General features: G+C 48.1%; 1 protein-coding gene across 2 annotated transcripts in view; it reads right to left on the bottom strand.

Annotated features, from left to right (window-relative positions):
• Krt7 (keratin 7) overlaps positions 1-6,645 on the bottom strand; it is a 15,846-nt gene extending 9,201 nt beyond the window's left edge. Inside the window, exons 1-4 of one of the 2 annotated variants that reach the window (XM_048802773.1) lie at positions 6,250-6,645; positions 4,550-4,761; positions 2,610-2,670; positions 1,388-1,483 (exon numbers count right to left, since the gene is read on the bottom strand). In XM_048802773.1, the coding sequence (XP_048658730.1) occupies positions 1,388-1,483; positions 2,610-2,670; positions 4,550-4,761; positions 6,250-6,573 (693 nt within the window). In that variant the 5' untranslated portion in view covers positions 6,574-6,645. The remainder of the gene's footprint in view (positions 1-1,387; positions 1,484-2,609; positions 2,671-4,549; positions 4,762-6,249) is intronic. The other variant, XM_015493396.2, reaches the window with a different exon arrangement.
• Between the last annotated feature and the right edge of the window lie 10,727 nt (positions 6,646-17,372).

The raw sequence follows: 17,372 nt of genomic DNA, 5'->3' as shown, positions 1-17,372 counted from the left end.
CCACCCTCCGCCTTTAAAAGCCTTTATTTCTCCTTGTGAGGAGGACAGCAACCTTTTAGGACCTTAATCCACTGACTTCCCCATTGCTAGCCTATCAATAAGTCTATTTTTTTAAAAATTTTTTCTCAAAAACCTTGTTTCTGGTATTTGAATCAGCACCGAGGACAAGCACGGGGTTTTTACAACAGGCAGAACTGATCTGTTCTCCATGTTATGCCTCACTTAATTTTCTGTTCTTCTTTGCAATGAGCATGTATTACTTTTGCAATAAGAAGAAACAATTACATATTAACATAAACACAGTGTACATGCATATAGGTACAGATGGCATACATATATATAGTATGTGCCACGTGTAAGAAGACCTGCATGACAGGAGAATAAACTGGACATCACTTTCCTCTGTTCATATATGAATACACAACCAGTGAAACTCCACATCATGTTCAACCACGAAAATGGGAGGTTATACTCCAATGTGTATAATATGTCAAAATATACTTTACTCTCATGGATATCTAAAAAGAATTCAAAGAAAAAAGTGGGGAGGAGAGGGGGAGGGAGAAGGAAAGGAAGGAGGAGAGGAGGAAGAAAAAGGAGGAAGAGGAAAGAGGAAGAAGAAGGAGAAGAGGAGGAGGAAGAGGAGGAGGAGGAGGAGGAAGGTAGAAGAGATGAGGAGGTTCACTGAACTGAGATTGCCTGAAGTAGCCTCAAGGACCTAGCCCCTGAAATGAACAAATCTGTTGACATTTGAAGGCTGGATGTTCAGGCAAAGACTAGACTGAAGAGAACTGAGAACTTGGTCTGTTCTTAGCCCCACATGTTAATTATGCTCCTGCCCATCCTCTGTCCCTCTGCCTAAGGCCAGCAACTCACGCTGAGAGCAATGGAAATGTTTTTAAATTCCCACAAAGGTAAACAGCTGGAAGCCCAGGCAGGACATAGGTAAGAGAGAGAGAATGAGAAAATCACAGAAGGGTGGCTGGTGGTGGGCTGACGCCCACCTTGTCCCTCTGGGTATAAACTCTCAGACACTCGTTCCCTCCTCACCTGGGATCCCCAGCCTGTCCCATTCAATGCACCTGTGAACTGTGTCAGAGCCTGGCCTCCTCTGGCTCCTTTCAGTCCCACCCAGTCCCCCAACCTGACAAATTACCAAGGTCATCCCAAGTCTCTTAAGACCAGTCCTGATAGACCCTACCCCTTCTGCTACCAGCCCCCTCCTCCTACCCTAATGCATTATGGATTCCTGAGTCCAGAAAGAATAAAGAACAGGATGATACCATCACCCTCAACACACACCTAGTGGTCCATAGGCAGGTGCTGGACCAGATGGCTCCCTGCCTAGGGCACAGAAGGAGAAATGTCAGCCACCCAAGATTCTCACCGTCTCATTGAGGGTCCTGAGGAAGCTGATCTCATCATTCAGAGCATCCACCTTGGCCTCCAGCTCCACCTTGTTCATGTAGGCAGCATCCACATCCTGGGGGTAAAGGGACAGGGAAAAATGACACCATATCCATAGCAACAGAAACATTTAATAATGATAGGATCAACCTGTCCAACCCCCAGGGCCAACACCACTGGCCTAGTAAGAAACTCAGTTTTTCCAGGTCACTAACATGACTGGTGGGACACTCCCTCCCCAGGCCCTCCAGGCCTCTGGCTGGACATAGTCTCCACAGGGCCCCAGGACCAGAGCTGGCTTCCCAGCACTGGCAGCCGAGAGCAGCCTGAAGCCCCAGACCTAGCCCTTGACCAGTTCCTGATGTCTTTATGGTGTGGATGCCCCCTTGGCTCTGCCACCAACTCTGTGACCTGAAACAAAATCACTCCTACTCTGCAAGACTCCTTAATGCATGGGAGAGTTTATCATCTTTCAACTCCCAGGTGTCCTCTACAGAAGGGACAGATCCAGCAGCCTGTGAAATGGCAGTGCGGTGGCTCTGAGGCAGGCAGGTCACACACAGGAGCCCAGGTCAGAGGGTGTCTGGGCTTCTCTACCTACACTTAAACTCCTGGGGGTAGGGCTCACTCTTCCTCACCCTGGGATCTCCAAAGGGCCCAGCACTCTGGGCATCTTGTATTCTGTGGATGGGCCTGGAATCACCAGCTGCTCAGTGAGTATGTGCTGAAGCAGAATGTTAAGGGGCATGTAGCTCAAAGCCTTCACACGTGCTCCAAAGGCCTGCCAAGATCCTTTCTCACATCTCCAGGGATAGAGAACTCCTTGCCTCAAGACTACTCCTTGCATTCACTCGGCAAATATTTCAGGCTGGCCAGGTGCCACTACCCTTGCCTGGGACAAAACATTCAAGATACAATAGAGCATTTTTCGAGGTTGCTTTTTTGAGGTTGAAACCTCCCTCCCTAACCTCCATCCTTTGGTCTTAGCTCTAACCCTGGAGGGCTAGAAGTAAGTCTTGTCACTCACCAGACACATACACACCCACAGGGCAGGCCGTGCTACTCTGGCCACTCTGGCCTGGCTTCTACTCCAGGCTGGATCTTGGCTACTGGTCCCCACCAGCCATTCAGGTAAGAGATCCCATGATCCCCTGTCCCTTGTGCTTACAGATGATCCCCCTCCAGCCTGTCCACCCGCTCACCTTCTTCAGCACCACAAACTCATTCTCAGCAGCCGTGCGACAGTTGATCTCCTCCTCATACCTACAGCAGGGGAGGGGACACAGTGTCGGCACAGCTTTACCTCCAGTGCCCTCACACACAGGTGTGAAACCCACCCTATTCCCTTACCCTCTACTAATGACACACCTGGAAAAAAACAGGTGTCTGAGCTACAAAATTGAATTCCCTGACTTCCACATGGCTATTCCCAGGGCTTTGAGTCTTGGTGTGGAGGAGGAGGGGCAGAAAATACATGTGAATTAAAGGACAATGACAGCATATAATAGCCATGCTTATGGACTGCAGGTGCTCTCTGCGCCCTAACTCATTCCACCCTCCCAACAGTCCTAGAAGGATGGTACTGTGGTTTTCAGAGAAGAGAATGAAGACACAGAGAGGCAGGTACTGAGCTACTTAGTGGCAAACCCCAGATGTGAGCCCTGGAGGCTCCATAGCCCAGGCCTTAACCACTGGTTCAGCCCACCCTGAGGAGAGAAGAAGGGTCTGAAGGGAGGAAGCTATATAGAGTCCTCAGCCCCCATTCTACTCCCACAGCAGCCCTCCAATCCCTCCTCCTCTCAAGGAGCAGCCCTTTGCCCTTAGGAGAATCTCTACAAATAGGACCTAACCCAGAAGTTATTTGGGGACTCAAAAAAAGGTCTAGAAACAAGAGCTCAGCAGCATCCAACAGTGGCTGGGACAGGCAAGGATAGCCCGAAGCAGCTTTGATGGGAAACAAAACCTCTGGGCTAGTCCAGCCCCTCCAGGAGGCTCAGGGGATCCACAGTCCCAAGTTGTACTTAAGTTCTATAAAAGCTATGGAAATCTCTGCCGGGCCCTCTGTCCACCGGGCCTTGGTGCTGCACTGCTGGGCCTGGAGGGGTGCAGACTGAGGGTCGGGGAGCAGTGGTACTCAGGGGCCCTTCCCTGCACCTTTGGAGCCCAGGTCAGCCCCATAGGAAGGTGACCTGAGGGCTTTGGAGTAGGGGGAGATGGGTGTGCAGGGACTGGTTACCATGCCCTCCCAGCCCAGCCTGGTGTGATTCCACCTGCTGTGGGATTCATCTGTTGACTTTTGCCCCAGGGAAGTAGCAGGTGGGGGACCCTCTGCAGAGCCTTGTTTGCTCTCCTCCAACCAAAGCCAAGATACCTGCTCCTGCTTAGTCACAGGACCACAGGAGAGCACACAACTCACTGCCCCCAGTGCCCACTGGCAGGTGTGCCAGGGTGGGGCTGGGGGTATAGCTGGGGGCTGGGGCCCCACCCAAGCCTCAGGCATTGGTTTATGTTCAAGGAGAAAGAAGGGCTCAGTGAGCATTCAAAGACCTCCAAACCTTCCTGCCCTCCCCTTCTAGCCTCCTTCCTGGCTCTGCCCTGACCAAACTGCCTCAGCCCCTGAACCCCACTCATTGTTCAGGATGATCATCCTCCCTCCTTGCTTCTTTACTTCCCACCCTTTGTCCTCTTCTGGGAGTCAGGGACCCAAAATTCAAGTCCCAAATCCCAGTGACCTACTCTGTGATCTTAACCAAGTCCTTGAACTTCTCAGGTTTCCAAATTCCCTACCTGCATAAAAGGGAACTGTTCTAGAATGACCTGTGAGTATCATGCAAGTTTGAAGCACCCCACTCCTAGGATACCTTTTCTGCTGTCCCTTGAGAACTTCGTCAAGCACCCGACCATGCAGGGAAGGGTAGACTGAGCTATTTCCCCCAGACTGAGTCAAGAGAAAAGACTAGAATATCCAACAGCTCCAGAGGCTGGGGAGGGAGGAAGTGGGAGAGAAGAAGCAGGGAATGTGTTAGTAAAGACCCGGTCCTTCAGGGAATATCATACTAAGCAGCTGCACACTCTGACCCCTGAACCAGAGGGATATGCAAAGGCTCAGGGACCCAGAAGCAGGTGACACCAGGAGCATTACTTATTCTTGAAGTCTTCTACCACATCCTGCATGCTCCGCAGCTCCACCTCCAGGCGGCCTCCATCCATCTGTAGTGCCTCCAGCTGCCCCCGAAGGCCAGCAATCTGGGTCTCAAAGAGGCCAGAGAGGCAGCTGCTCTTAGCTGATTTTGATTCCTGCAGCAGCACCCACTTGGTCTCCAGCATCTTGTTCTGCTGCTCTAGGAAGCGCACCTGAAAGAATCGTGGAAGAGGAGACTCTCAAGGGGCTGACCAGGCCACCACAGCATGGTTGAAGAGAGTTTCAAGTCACCCAACAGAGCCCATGTTCCCACCAACAGGGACCCTGGCACTGGTTAGGAGACCAGTGATGGGAACATGGGCTCTGTTGGGTGACTTGGCCCTCTCCTCTAAGATTCTCAAGTGTCTTCAAGTGTGAGCCAGGTGAGTGCCTCACTGACGTCTCAGAGTCTCTGCTTTCCTTTACTCCCTTTGCATTCTCTACCTCCTGCCTCTGAAGGGCCCGCTTCCTGTATGTGGGGCCTGGGGATGACCAAGCCACTCCTCCCTTCAGGCTGGGACCTCTCAGCTATGTCAGTATCCTGTCTCCTCCAGCAAGGCCTTGGGCAGGGGCCTATAATCAATCCAATGTGAAAGGAGCACCTCCCATATGCCAGCCCTGGGGCCCAAAAGGTCCTTAAGAAGCACTTAACATGCCTAGGGAGAGGGGGCAGGAAAGGCCTCCTCCAAATCAGCCACTGGGGGCACCAGGACCTGAATGTTCACCATAAGACAGTGCTGCTCAATAGCAAGGAGGGAACCTGGGCCTGGGAAGCTTCAGTAGAACTTGAAGGATATGTAGGTCCAAAAGGTAAAGGCAAGGAGGACATGGGGGTGGAGGAGCCTGGAAGTACACAAAGGCAAGGGAGGGCACACTTAGTCTACGCCCAAGGGAGGGGGTCTTGCCGGGAGGGTCTAGCAGGGCCACAGCACTTGGTTCCTAGGTCCAGCTTCACTTGAAGCCCCCTTCTCTCGGACCCTCCAGTGGTCCGCCCTCCCACCCACAGAAGCTCATGTGTGTGGCAACAATAGACAACCAGGAAAAACATCTCCCAAATATCTCCTTCCCAGGGTCCCTCAGTGCCACTTCTTGTCCCCAACTGGGCTATCTCCAAAGGCAGGTGTAACCTCACCTCCTACCACCAGGACCAGGCAGGTGGGTGGGGCCAGGAGCCTTCCTCCCTCCAGGCCTTTATTTCCAACATCTGAAGGAGCCAGTGTCTCCTCAGCTGGAAAGGGAGTGTCGCCCCCGCCCCACACGTGATGCTACACAGCTTCCCTTTGCTTCCAAAGGGACCTAGAGAGCAAAGAACTCCTGGCCTTGTCTTCTGTATCTCCTAATCTGATGTCTGACAAAGCTGGCCCAAGAGCCCCATAGAACTGGAGATAACAGCCTTCCAGGCCATCCGGACAGAACCTGGGGACACATTCCTGCAGGTAAGGGAGAGGCTTGGAGACTCTTGATGTAAGAGAGAGAGGGCTTGGAGACTAACAACAACAGAGTTCAAGGGGTCGGAAAAAGCCACCGAGCTATTCTCCAGACATTGGTGGACAGAGAGAAGGACGCCAGCTTCCCAGCGCCGGCCTGCACGTGGGCAGGGTTGGTTAGGGTGGCTGGTGAGGCTGGCAGTGCGGCTCTGGGCAGGGTCCTGTCCGGCTCACCTTGTCAATGAAGGAAGCGAACTTGTCGTTGAGGGTCTTGATCTGCTCTCGCTCCTCCTGGCGCACCTGCTGGATGGAGGGGTCGATGTCCACCCGCAGAGGGGCCAGCAGGCTCTGATTGATGGTGACTTCGCGAATGCCGGCGCCCACTGGACCCCCATAGGCGGAGCGCACCGCCATCCGCGGCCGCGAGGCGCTCAAGCCATAGAAGCTGCTGCTGCCGAGGCTGCCTGGGCGACCCGAGCTCAGGCGCACCTGGCCTCCGCGGCCAGGGAGGGCGGCCGAGCGCGAGCTGAACACCTGTGAGCTGAAGTGGACGGACATAGTGGCCGGACCCCGCTGGACCTTGCGGCGAACGAGGAGGTGCGCGAACTCGCTGACCTCGAGCACACTGTGTCCCTTTTATGGTTTGGCACGGGTGGCTGGGCTTTCCCAGGTAGGGGCGGGGCGGGGCAGGGCTGGCCGCCAGGCACCTTTCTCCGCCGCCGCCAGGCCCCTCCGCCAACTTCCGCCCTCCGCACCGCCCACCCCAAGGCGGCCGGGCTCTGGATCCAAGCAGGATTGACCTGCAGTAAGCAGAAACGCCATCCGAGGACAGAGAACAGTAGGGAACAGCAGGCAGAGCCCTCTCTTGACTTCACAGAGACCACCTACAGCTTATCAGGGAAGGTTTCCGCAAGGGGTAAGAGCATCCAGATTCCTGAGGCCAGCAGAGACACCAGGTGGTAATGGACTAGGGAAGAGGTGGACAAAAATGCTCCAGCTCAGAAGTCAGAGTCCAAAACCCCCTACCACAAGCCAGAAAGGCATTCCCTGTCACGCCCTCCCCCTAAATCCAGCTGCTCCTGGAAAGATCAGCTCAAGTCTTGCATAATCTGACCCCAGGATGGGCCTGACCTAGCCGGTTTCCTTAGCTGCATCCAAGATGACACATCACATTTCCAGATAGAAACTAGATGGATCCACTTCTGGCCCCTCTCCTTCCCAATGGGCATTTGCAGCCCAGAGGCCCATCTCCTCCACCCCCTACTCACATTTCCCCAGTGTTCCACACATATTTTATCTGTGGATGCTTGTGTATATCTCTGACACTTTGTGGCTATGTGTGCACTTCTAGGTGCCCACATCCCTGAATATATACATCTGTGAGTGTATTTATACAAGTGGGAGTCTGTGTGTGCATGGAGGGTCTGCATACACCGTTGCACATATTTGTACACACATCTGGGTGCAGATGCTTCTATTCACACTCAAATACTCCTTCCCATCCCCACCCCAATTTTCCTGTTATAAGCCCTGGACCTCCCATGTCTCCTCACCTAAAGTCACCACCAGACAATTTCCAGTAGTTTCAGCCTGGTGGAGAGAGCTGCAAGCACTGTGCTGGAAGAGGAAATCTCCGGTCCCAGTCAGTTGCTCATCCCCCCCCCCCCAGGACCCTCCTCCATCTTTCCCAGACACCTCACTCACTCCCTGTCATACCCCCCTGCTTGGCTTTTACTCCACCTCTAGCCCCACCCAATGAGCTGGCCAGGCTGTCACCTCTGGCCAAGCTCTTGAGGCTCTTGGATGGAGGAGGGTGGGAATGGAATGTCCTTCCTGGTTTTCCATTTCAGTTAGAAACCCTAGGCATGCAAAAGAGACCAACTATTTAATACACACATACACACTCCAACTTCCTTACCCTAAGGGCTCATCCTCAACCCCAAGTCCTGGCCTCTCTCACCCCTCCCCACCTCTCTCACCTCTCTGTCGCATGGGTCCCTCCCTGCCTCCTAGAACCTGGCTGAGAAGACTTGATAGGGTTCTTCTGGTGCACTGTGACCCTAGACAAGTCACTGACCTTCCCTGGCCGACAGTTCCTTCACCAAATCCTTGGGTTCCACACCTAATGGGAACTGTGAGAGGGTTCTACAAAGGAGAAGAGGTGTCTGGGCTCTTCAGGCCTGAGCTCCTCTCCACGCTGCAGCAACACTTCCCCATTCCAGGGCCTGCCCCTCACCCACCCTGGGGCTCTCGCCCCTTCTGGAAGCATTCCTGCAGGCTCTAGCCCTCGCCAGATTGCTACATTCCCAGCCAGTTCCAGGAGCCCACTCAGTGCCAGGCAGCGCTGAACACTGCAGCCTCTGGAGGGCTTCTTGAGAAGCTGCCAGTACCACAAGGCCTCAGATTAAATTCCTGCCCCGCAGGGGTTCGCAGTCTAGTTCGCACCCAAACTCAGGTTCCTCGTGTGCGCATGCGCACACCCCACATGCCTCTGTCTGCCGGCCTCGAAGAGACCACCTTTCAAGATCCTGGACAGTATTTTGATAAATTAATCCCACAAAGCCAGTAGTCCTCTGCCCACCCAAAGGCATTCTCTCTCTCCCCCTCCCTCCCCCGCACAGACACCAAGCCAGGCACACACTTGCTATCCTCCCACCCTCCTTCTTCTGTCCCGCTGCACCCTCTGGAACCAGCTGTGAACAGCAGCACCAGGTTCTCAGCCCTGCCCAGCTCCACTAAACCTGACCTAGACACCAGGGCCGCTGCAGCCCAGGCTCCAAGTGGAACTTCTTGTTCTGCTCTCATTGGGAGCGGTTCTTTCTGGCTTCCTCCTGTTCAGAACTATTACTCACTGTCCAGTCCCTAAAAAAATGTATCTTCTCATTCTTCAGGGAAAAAAAAGAATAATTTTTTTTTCATTATCTTGGAATGTGAATGTATATAATCGTAATAAAAGCCATTTAACTTCCTTCGTGGAATATAATACTTTAAAAGAAAAAAGTCAAATGATAAAGGACAAGGAAGCAACACCTGTGACAGGCAGCAGGCTACTTTCCTGAAAACATAAATCAATAAGAAAAAGATAAACAACCCAAAAGAAAAGAGCAACAGATGTGAATCCTAGGAGTTACAGCTTACATGCCATACATGTGCCTCCTACACATGTGCCTGGTCCTGTCTTATTGAGCCATTTAGTTCTCACAATAACCCTATGGTGCAGGTATGTAGTATTATTATCCTGGTTTTAAGAAACTGGGGTACAAAGAACTTAATTACCCAAGCTCACACAAGTAGGATGTAGAAAAGCTAAGATTTGATTGAACCTTGGTAGTTGGAATCACCAGATTACTTGGGGGGAAAAAAATAAAAGCAGAAAATGGGCTGGGGGTATAGCTCAGAAGTAGAGTCCTTACCAGGCAGGTGCGAGGCCCTGCGTTCCATCCCCAGCATTAAAAAAAAAAAAAGGAAATCAGTAAGCAAATACGAAACAAAAAAGTTCAATTTCACTCAAAGATATACAACAAGAATAGAAACAAAAAGCCATTTTTCTTTGCCTGTCAAATTATCAAAGACTGAAATATTTAATGACAGCTTTCCGCTTGGTGGCTGTATGCTTAATAGAAAGCCTTGTCCTTTGTTGGAAGATTACGGATTGGTACATACTCTTTGGAGGACAAGTTGGCAAAAGGTCTCAAATTTACAAAGACATTAGCCCTTACATGAATAAGTAAAGCAAATAAAAATGAATGTACTAGTCTTTTCAACAAGTAGTTCCACTGCCAGGTTCTTATCCTGCAGATGTTCACAACAAATGCGTATATATATACACATGCTCTCTGCTGCTATTTTATATTCCTGTAAAACTGGGAACTTTTATGTCTGTCTATAGGAAATTGAATAAATGAATTGAGCTACATCATGTATTCAACAATTATTTATTGAAATGAATAAATTCTTTTTATATACTGATAGAGGGGGTTTTGTTGTGGTTTTTGTGTGTGTATACGTGTGTGTGTGTGTGTGTGTGTGTTTGTCTGAATGAACTCAGAAGTCCTTAACCACTGAGCCACATTCCCAGCCCTTTTTTTATATTTTATTTACAGACAGGGTCTTGTTGAGTAGCTTAGGGCCTCACTAAGTTGCTAAGGCTGGCTTCGAACTCTCAATCCTCCTGCATCATCCTCGTGAGCCACTGCGATTACAGGCATGCACCATCACACCCAGCTGAGTTTTTAACTTTTACATATTGATTGTAAAATCTGTAATTTTAAAAATTTCTACTAGGCTCAGGCAGTCCAGCTAAACTATGCCTCCCTCCACTGTGACTGATCCCTGCTGGCTCACAGCCATCTCCTGACCTCATGTTCACTCAGGACCCTAGCACCCGAGTCCTGCCACTCCCCTCCACCCCAGGCACCCTCATTCTCCACACAGACCCACCCACATCTCACTCTCAGGGTTCCTTGAGGCACTCAATTCCAGTAAGTTTCATTTTCTCCCTTCTTCTCCTGACTGCCTATAGTCAATACTCTAGATCCTAAACAGCGCCATCTCTGAATTCTTAAGCTGCAGGACCATTCCAAAGTCTCTCCGTGTCAGCAGATGGGCTCATTTACAACACCAGCACCTCAGCCCTGAGCCTGGTTGTTCATTTCCTCCCTACCCCCCACCCTCTTCCTTGCAACTTGGACACTTTGATTATGACCTCACTCTCTGACCCCTTATCTACAGTCTCCTCCACATAGATAAACCTCCAGCCCTCTTCAGCCCGAACACTGAACTTCCCTCCTGCAGCTCTAAACTGTGGATTGCCCAGGGAAGAAAACTTCATCAGTGTCACCACAACACACATTCTACAGCTCAGCCATGGCCTCTTTGCTACTGGGCATCCATCTCTGCCTTTGGTTGGCAGCCTCTCCCAGGCCTCCCGATTGCTACTGCAAAACCTCTGGACCTTCACTGTACCCCCCGGATACCCCCATACTCTTCCCCCCTCAACAAAGAATCACTGCATTCTTCTGCACTGAGAACATTAAGTTGAGCTGATAAAAACTTTGCCTTCCTGCCCACACCCAAACTGACCCCTCCATTCCACCTCTCTCCAGACTGCGGCACACCATCCTTCCACCTGTGTCCTGGACACCTGCTTCTCTCACCTCCTAAGGTATTCTGCTCTTTCGGTTACCTTCCTTCCTAATGCTGTCAAACCCTCCTTTTCTGGCTCCCTCTCCCTTCTCACAGCCAAGCTTCCTGACAGAGTTATCATCCTGCACTTTAGTTGAAGCTGTGGGGGAAGAAGTCAGATGTCAGCAGGCCCCAGTTTCAATGGGGTACAGAAGTGGAAACTTGAAGTGCTGAGCACCATTTCCAAAAATGTTTGGCAGGAAGGGAAAGTGAGACGGGAAGTTAGCTTGAACAGAAAGCCAGCTTAAGTAAAGAATGATTATGACCAGTGAGACCTGAGTAAGTGGGGGTGACAGAGGGGGGGCAAAGACATGCTAAAATCTCTCATAAATATGAGAGATTAAAGCTAATTAATGGAGCAAGGTCCAGAGGGCTGGGTCTGAGTCCAGGTGGGGCCAGTTATGGTGCCCAGAAGAAATGTCTCCATGTCTATGGCAGGAGGGAGGAATCAAGGGTGGACAAGGTATAGATAGTCACAAGTGGGCAGAGGCCAGATTAGAGAAGGTTCTAGAAACTCTCTGACAACAGCTATTTCTGCTTCTGGAGAAGATAGTCACATTTCATGGGCCTGTTCTACCAAGTCCTTTATACCAGATCATCCTACCCATGGACTTTTTCTGGTCTCAGTCCACATGGCAGTTATAGCCTGTAAAAGATCTGAAGTCTAGGGAAACCACACAGCACCCTAATGGTAGGTTGGCCTCCGCTTTGACTCAAACTGCCTCTTTCTAGCTACATGACCTTGTAGCTGACCTCTGAGAGACTCAGTTTTTTTATTAATAAAATGAGGAATCAATGTCTTTCTCATAGGCTTAAGTATTGGAGAAGATAATGCATACAATGTACTTAAAACCCTGAATACATCACCAAGACTCAATGAGTGGGAGCTATTACTGAACTTATTACTGTAGCTGCCAATCATTGGAACTTCTGCCATGCTGTGGACCTCTCTTTACTGTTGAGGGACTGTTTTAGTCAGCTTTTTCATTACTGTGACTAAAAGACTTAACCAGAACAACTGTAGAGGAGGAAAAATTTATTTGGGGGCTCACAGTATCAGAGGTCTCAGACAGCAGGTGCCATTCCTCGAGGCTTGAGGTAAGGCAGAACATCACGGTGGAAGAAGTGTGGTGAGGGAAATGACTCACATGATGATCAGAAAGCAGAGAGACCCCACTTGCCAGATACAAAATATATGCTCCAAAGGCACGCCCCCAATTCCCACCTCCTCCAGCCATACTCCACCTGCCTTCAGTCATCACCCAGTTAATCCTATCAACAGATTAATTCACTGATTGTATTAAGACTCTCATGATTCGATCACTTCCCCCTCTGAACCCTCTCGCATTGTCTCACTTGAGCTTTTGGGGGACACCTCACTTCCAAACCATAACAGGGTCCAAGGAAAACAGGACTCAGGACACCACTGCCCTTGATTTGTCCTCCATTTGACAACTATATGGTCCTGGGGGTAGGATATTCTACCACCCCTGGCCTCTTCCTCATCTCCATGATTCTGGGTATTCATTATACACATCCCCCTTTTCCTTTTCTGGTCATCTGCATGCTGGCTTTTCCATGTCCCGCCTGAACTTTCTGGGCTTGTGGAACTAGATATCCAAAAAATGATTTCCCTACTTCTTGGTAAGATTCTCTGTGAAGTACAATGATCAGATGGCCTCTTCAGAAACCTGCAGGACTTTGTGGGACCCTCTGGGAACCTCTCCCTACTAGAGGTGGGCTCTGGCACTGGGACCAACTTCAAGTTCCATCCACCTGGCAGATGACCTATACTTTGAGAAGCTCTTATTCAAAAGCACTGCCAAGAACTGACACCTGCAATTTTAGTGCTTCTTGGTGGCTACCAGGGAGAACAAGCATCAGGTGGCTGACAGTTTTGTGGCTGTGATAGTCTGCACCACGGTGCTATGCTCCATGAAGAACAAAAAACAGGTCCTCCGTGAAGTGTGCAGATTGCTGAGGCTGGTAAGTGAAGCACAGGGAAATAAGGGAAGCCCTTCCTTACTACAAGTTAAGCTGGGCAGAGCATCCGGCTCCATCGAGACCCCTGAGGGCTCCAGAACAGCTCACCCTGAGGTTGACCTTGGGCAAGTCACTTTAATCGCTCATTTATTGAGTATTAATTTAACAGACATTTAGCCAGTGCTGACTGTGTGCAGCAATACAGCATTTCTGGGAAGATAAAATCAGTCTCTGAGAGAACAAATAATTTGCACAATGACACATAGCTCACAAAAATGGCAGAGACACAACTAAAACACAGGCAGGCGCCTTAACTTCCAGGCCAGAGAGCTTCTCACCTGCTGCTCCCCTGTTGGCCTCCAACCTTTCTCTTCTAAATCCCATCACAAAGGCCAATGTTCACAAAAGAGAACAAGGAATCCCCTGTGGGGCATGCTAGAACATCGCCCGCCTCCAGCAAATGAGGACTTGTGAGCACACAGATACCCATCTTTACTCATGTCATATGTTCTTTGGTTTGACTTTGGGGCCTCCCAGGGTTATCTACATACCATTCTCTAGCGCTTTTCCCTAGTGACAGTCATTATTCATTGTTTCTGAGGAGAAGAAGAAAAGCATGCTGGGAAAGACAGGAAATGGTTGTGGGAAGCAGCTTCTCCAGAGACTTTTCTCATGGTTATCCCCTTGCATCTTGGAATGCTGTTTCCTTCTCAGTATTTCTTACATCATTCTTTTTAATTATAAAGGTCATTAATCAATGCAGAGTCTTTGTTTAAAAAAATAAATAAATAAATAATAAAAAAAAGAACTCAAAACTAAAGAAGAATTGGAGGAAATCAAAAGTTCTCCTTTTCCTTCCCTAAATCCCACTCTCCTTACCTGTCCCATAGGCAAGTTTCCCCTCCCTGAGATTTGAAAGTTTTTCTTTCTCTACTTTACTGCTACTTTTATTTTTCAAGTTATATTTGAGCCCAGGTTACTCTATAAAAAGAATTAGGGTCTGACCCCCTTAACTTGGACCAGACCCTATAGCACATTAGCCCTTTTTATTTCCCTGTCTTCATCCCTTCTTCTGTCAGCCCCACAAACCTCCATCCTCAATCCTGGCTTTGGTTGAAATAATCTATAATTTTAGTTCCAACCTACTACTTAAGGATTATTCTCCCTTGTATGTATGTATGTATGTATTGTTGTAGATGGATACAATACCTTTATTTTATTTGTTTATTTTTATGTGGTGCTGAGGATCGAACCCAGTGTCTCACATGGGCTAGGCAAGTGCTCTACAACAAAACCACAACCCCAGTTCCTCCCTTATCTTTTATTTCAAAACTCCTTTTGAATTTATACTCACTTCAAATCCCTTTATCATCATTCATTTATTTACTATAAGCTTTACTAGCTTTATCATTCTGGGTACTCCTTATACACATCCCCCTTTTCCTATTTCCTGGGCTCTTTGTTTTCCCCGATTGCAAGTTTTGGATTAGTTTGTTTATTCATTTGTAAAATTTAATTTTCATTTGCCTAGACTACTTTCTTGAATAGTTTCCTTAGAAATGGTTCGTGGGGGTATCTTTGTGTATCTGAAAGTATCTGTCTTCACCCTCACACACAGCCATGGTCACCTCATTTCCCTTCTCACATGTATATCTGCTCTGGGCTCCAACATGAAACCAAATTTCCACACCCACCCTTATTAGCTGAAGAGCATTTTCTCCTGTCATTTGAGCATTTGAGCCATCAGGACAATGAGAAAAGAAGTTACCCTTCTCTAATTTATCCACCATTTCCCCAATATGCCCTAGAGATAGATGGATGATGGACAGACAGACAGATGGATATAGGTATAGATATATAAATTTACCAAAGTTATGCATGCATGTGATTTGAAGAGGCAAATTGTAAGGCTTGTGATGAAAAATAACAGCTCTTAGCCACACACATCCTCAATTCCCAAAAAGCAACCACATTCAAGTTTTAGCCTTTTACTTTAATTTTTTAATTTTAATATCCGCATTTCTAAATAATATGTTTACACTGCTACTACTCTACTCTTTGGGATTAGGCATTAACTATTGACTTGTCACCTTGGAAAGTAAGAATTCATCTCTTTCACAACTGTCCCCCAGGCCACCACATTTCCCACCTTCCCCTCATCCTGATAGAGTTGTTCCATTAATTGATATTCACAGCAGAACCATGGAGTATAGTTCTTTTCTCTCTCTCTCTCTCTCTCTCTCTCTCTCTCTCTCTCTCTCTCTCTTTCTCTTTTTTCTTTTGGGTACCAGGGATTGAACCCAGGAACACTTAACCATTGGGCTACATTCCTAGCCCTTTTTATTTTTTCATTTGGAGATACTGAGACAGGGTCTTGCTATGTTGCTTAGGGCCTCACTAAGTTGCTGAGGCTGGTTTTGAACTTGAGATCCTCCTACCTCAGCCTCCTGAGCCACTGAAATTACAGGTTGTACGCCACTGCACCTGGCTTCTACTTCATTTACCTTTTGGACCATGTGATCAATATATCTTCTTAATCTGATTTTCCCAGGGTTCATAAATTACCCCCAGAATCTCCCCCACTTGTGTAAACCTCTCAGTCTGTTCAAACATGGCAATTTTCAGGTCAGTTTCACTGCCTAGAGCCATTTCTCCCAAGGTCTCTCCCCTGTTCCCCAAGCCTATCACGTGCTCTCACCTTGGCATCTCCTTCACCATCTCCCAGGGGACTCTCTTCTTTATATCTGGCCCCTGACTCCCCATCTTCTACATTCTTTCTCTTCCTCTTTCTTAGTTTACTGCCTGCTTTTGGTAGAGTATATTATTTGATAGCTTTCTGGTAAATTATATACGTGACAGTGGTGTGCTAAGGAAATGCACCCTCATTCTCAAAACTAATCCTAGCTTGTACAGTTGCAGAATTCTGAGCTGTGAAAATATTTTCCCTCAATTTTTTGCAAGTATCCATTGACTATTAGCTACCAGTAACCCTGCTGAGAAGTCCCATTCTGGTTTAGATTTCTTATAGAAACCCCCACCATAAGTTTATAAAATCTTCCCTGTCCCAGTGAAATGATTGGATGAGATCTGTTGGGATGTAATGAGCTATTTCAATTTGCAAATTCATACCTTTCTGTTCTGAAAATTCCCTTGGGAATATTTCCATGATGGTTGTCGTAATATGGATGAGTCTCCAAAAACTCTTTCTGGAACTCTTCTTATTCAGTTTCTGGATTCTTTAGTTTTCTTATCTTTGTTGTCCCTCTTTCTATCTCTTTGTCCTTTTAAATTGCATTCTAGATTTCCTTCAGATTATCTTCAAAGACTTTTCTAAATTTTTCAGTTCTGCTATCATCGATTTCCAAGGGCCAATATTATTTTGTTTTCTGACAGCCATTGTTATTGCATTCTGTTCCTATTTCATGAATGAAATACTTTCTCTTTTTCTCTGAGAATATTAGTAAAAGGAAAGGAGTTTTCACTTTCAGTATTTCCATCTTCCTACTTTATCTCTGCTTTCTTACAGCATTTTGGTTTTTTTATTTTTTTATTTTCTTGTTTTAGGGATTCTGTTTTGTTCATTTGGTGTTTTGTTTGTTCGTTCCTATGCATAGTCTGAGCTCCAGTTTTTGAGGGAACCCCTTCTCAGATGACCAATGACCCAAGGCCAACTCACAAACTAGGGGATGTCACTAAAAGGCTGGCTGGGTGCTCCAGGATCACAGAGGCAGCCCGTCTACCCTAGGTAAGCTGGCTGAACTGTTCTCATATGTTCTAGAGTGTTCTAGAGGTTTTTCTTTTCATCTGGTCACGCCCAGTGAAGAATCTTCTAAATTTCTGCCTAGAACATATAGACCAGGCTTCCAGAGTGCTGGAGGACAAGAAGGCTAAAGCTTTCTGCATTTGACTGAAAACTTTCATTTACTTCCATCTTTTCAACAAGATGTCTATGCCCACAAAAGGGCTCACCAGGCTTTGTCACAAAGACCCTCTACTTAACCATTCCAGAGAACAAGCTATAGTCCCTGCTGAGGTGGGAAGGGACAGAATCTAGCTGTTCTGAGCAGAGATTCAAAAGTCCAATGGCTTATTAAACAAATTTAATCAATCTCCCAGGGCTTTTTAAACCAATTTGGTTGAAGTACAATTTGCATACAATCAGGTGCATCCATTTTCAATATGCATTTGAA

Source organism: Marmota marmota, unplaced genomic scaffold, assembly GCF_001458135.2.
Source record: "Marmota marmota marmota unplaced genomic scaffold, marMar, whole genome shotgun sequence".
In the NCBI taxonomy this organism is placed as follows: Eukaryota; Metazoa; Chordata; class Mammalia; order Rodentia; family Sciuridae; genus Marmota; species Marmota marmota.
This window is presented reverse-complemented; position numbering and strand designations above follow the sequence as displayed.